Raw genomic sequence first — 3,138 nt, forward strand, 5'->3', positions numbered from 1 at the left:
GGGTAGTGGCTCGCGCTGCAGCCGCACGCCGGCCATCTGATGCTTCACATGTCCGCGCCGCACTGGCAGCCCTCGCCGCTCTGGATGACCTGCTGGCTGCTGCACCTAATGCACCACGTTAGTATACGCAATACAACGTGTGCGCACGTGTACGCGGATACTACCCGCACGAAAAAAATTACGATCGCTAACAAAATGACTTGAGACGTCATAGAGTTCCAATTATATTGGCTTTATAAATAAAACTCCATTATATGTGAATATCGAATTAGAATTTTATAAAATCTTGTCAATATAGAATAAACGTTATTTAAATATTAAATCATTTTCGCTGCCTCGCAGAGGATCCTCACAGGGGTAAGCAAATATACATAAATAATATAAATAAATAAAAACCAACCGTCTCAACAAAAAATACATTTCGAGAGATCAATTTCATTAATTGAACATATAAATGTAAGATATTACTTTACCTAAAGCTAAAAAATGCCTTTACAAAAGAATTTTGTAATCCTCGTTTTATATAAGTTGATTTAATTATTTAGTACAGATATTTTATAAATGAAAACTCATATGAATGTAATGTGTAGGTGTGCAGCTGCTACGTATGTTGGTCCCCATTGTGATATCATATCTACGTGAGTCAGGCGAGCTGGCGCGCGCTGCTCCTCATGAACGTACCTTACATGACTTCGCGCTGCACTGGCTTATGCGTGTCGGACCTAAGTACCCACAGGTAATCTTACAATCTACCAATTTTCTAATTAATCGCATAAAACCTTATATATAACTATCTATCATACTTAGCAAAAAAGGGACTTGACAGACGGACGGACAACAAAGTAATCGTATGGGTTCCGTTTTTTTCCTATGAGGTACGGAACCCTAAAAATTAATTATTTACCTGATAGATATGTTTTATAACCATCAGTCTTATTAAGTTTGTTTGACAGATTTTAAGAAGTATTTTTACGCACTTTGGGTTGTCAATAAAATGTACTAAAAGTACGAATACTTGCTACTCGTATCGTTATTTTTGTCAAAATTAGTATGAGATTTTTAATGTATTTTACGTTCGTTAGTGACGCTTTTGATACAAATTTTATTTAAGCGTCAAAAGCCTAATGGCTAAGGGTACCGATTTCCGATCACGAGGTCGTGGGTTCGAATCCCGCCATTCGACTATTGTTGTAAACCATATCCTAGCACAAGCTTAGAGCTTAATTGGAATAGTAAAAGAAATATTAGTAAAAAATCTAAAAAAATCTGCTAATATTTTTAATAAAAAAAATTGTCTATGACAATGACGCTTGCTACAAATATTCATGTTTGACCCACTGTACACTAACTACAACACTCAACAGTTGAAATTTGCACACTAGAAGTAGTGTTGATTTCTTCATACTAAATTTACACTAAATAAGAGCATTTCACCTCTCCGATAGTGATAATTAAACGCGATTAAATTCAGTATTAATTAATATTTGCTAACATTTATATTGCAGGAATTCAAAACGATGATGCAACAGTCACCGGAGCTGCGCAGCAAGCTGGAGAGCGCGGTGAAGGCGAGCCAGAGCGCGCGCGCACACCGCACTCCGCCGCGACCAGTGTTCGACTCCCGGCCTGCACGACCCACCATACAACTCAAGACCGACTTCTCTGACTTCAGATAAACACACTGACAACACACATCGCTTCAAATACACACATAACTTTCAAATATGAAAAATGAGGTTATGATCTGTTTACATTATTCCAGTCCAGTGATAGAAATCATCGATGGATTATAGCGGCAAATGTGAAACTATACGAAGAAAACACACAGTGGCTTCCAGTCTGAGCATCCAGCGGTGATATCGATCGCTGGACTGGAATAATGTTAGCCTGGCATTAAGTTGATATTTTCACATTAATGGTTGTTCTAAATCCGAGTTAAAGATTTACATGGATTAAATTAATTTAGGAATTGTGCAAATATTCGCTTAAAAATATATGAGTAAAAATATTTGACTATTTTAAAAGCTCTTGAATGATTTACTATTTTTGATAGATCGAGGTAATTGGCATGTTTTCAAACGCGTTACACAACGATATAGGAAATTTTAAAAACAAAATTCAACGTTGAAAAGTAGTTCAGATTATAAAAATCAATTTCGTCTGTGAAATTTGTGTTAAAAACTTACCAATTGGTAACTTAATTTTTACACTATTATATGACGGGCAAAGGTGGGTTTCCATTTTCAGAAGGGTTCATAATGCATTTTCTGTTTACAAATAACAATAACAACGTAGGTAACGCGCGATGGTTCAACGTCCTTTCTATAGGACATCAACAGAAGAGTCCCGCTCCGGTCCCTCGGCTGATAATGTGTTGACCCATCGCACGCCGACAGACGGCGCTGGCGTCACGTTCCATAGTGAAGTCCACTGCCGCAGTGGCGCTAGTGTTATCTTAATTATGACAAGTATAATACATTAATAGAAGTGTTTCCTAAGTAATAAAAAGTATCCTTAAAGGATTTATTTATAAATTCATAGATATATGTATAAAAGTTGAACTCCAAAAGAAATTTATAAAAATAATATACATTGAAAAATTTATAATATTAATAAACTTAAATTAGAACGAGTGTAGAGTATTAATTACACAAAATGTAATTTTTCAAATAAATAACAATAAAAACGTTATTAAAAACTTAGTGAGACATACTAAAGTGATATATAAACACGGCTAAACACTCACGTATATTCGTCCGGTGGCGGCACCGATTAGTTTCTGCCTCGCAGTGAGCTGAGGGCCGCATCCGCGGAATAATACCAGTACCACTCATCCTGATGAAAGGCTTGACGATGCGCTCGAAACTGGTCGGTCTCGCCACCGGACGAATATAAGTGAGTGTTTAGCCGTGTTTATATATCACTTTAAAACTACTACGTTTTAAATTTAACAACAATTCCGAATAATTTTAGTAATCTAAGTTTTTAAAATAAGTTTAATCCGTTAAATTAACTGCAATAGTTATACCTATAAAGTTAACTGCAATAGTCATAACTATAAATACAATACTAAAATAACATACATATCCATAATATTAAACTTTAAAAAAAAATCCAATATATAGACATTATTAAGAT

At 35.5% G+C, this 3,138-nt stretch overlaps 1 protein-coding gene across 1 annotated transcript in view; it reads left to right on the forward strand.

The window, feature by feature from the left end:
- The window catches only part of LOC106116501 (HEAT repeat-containing protein 5B), a 26,696-nt gene extending 24,162 nt beyond the window's left edge, over positions 1 to 2,534 (forward strand). The window contains exons 39-41 of the mRNA XM_013310369.1: positions 7 to 117; positions 591 to 736; positions 1,506 to 2,534. Of these exons, the coding sequence (XP_013165823.1) occupies positions 7 to 117; positions 591 to 736; positions 1,506 to 1,676 (428 nt within the window). The 3' untranslated portion in view covers positions 1,677 to 2,534. The remainder of the gene's footprint in view (positions 1 to 6; positions 118 to 590; positions 737 to 1,505) is intronic.
- Positions 2,535 to 3,138: the final 604 nt, after the last annotated feature.

Source organism: Papilio xuthus, unplaced genomic scaffold (assembly GCF_000836235.2).
Source record: "Papilio xuthus unplaced genomic scaffold, Pxut_1.1 DF827714.1, whole genome shotgun sequence".
Classification (NCBI taxonomy): Eukaryota; Metazoa; Arthropoda; class Insecta; order Lepidoptera; family Papilionidae; genus Papilio; species Papilio xuthus.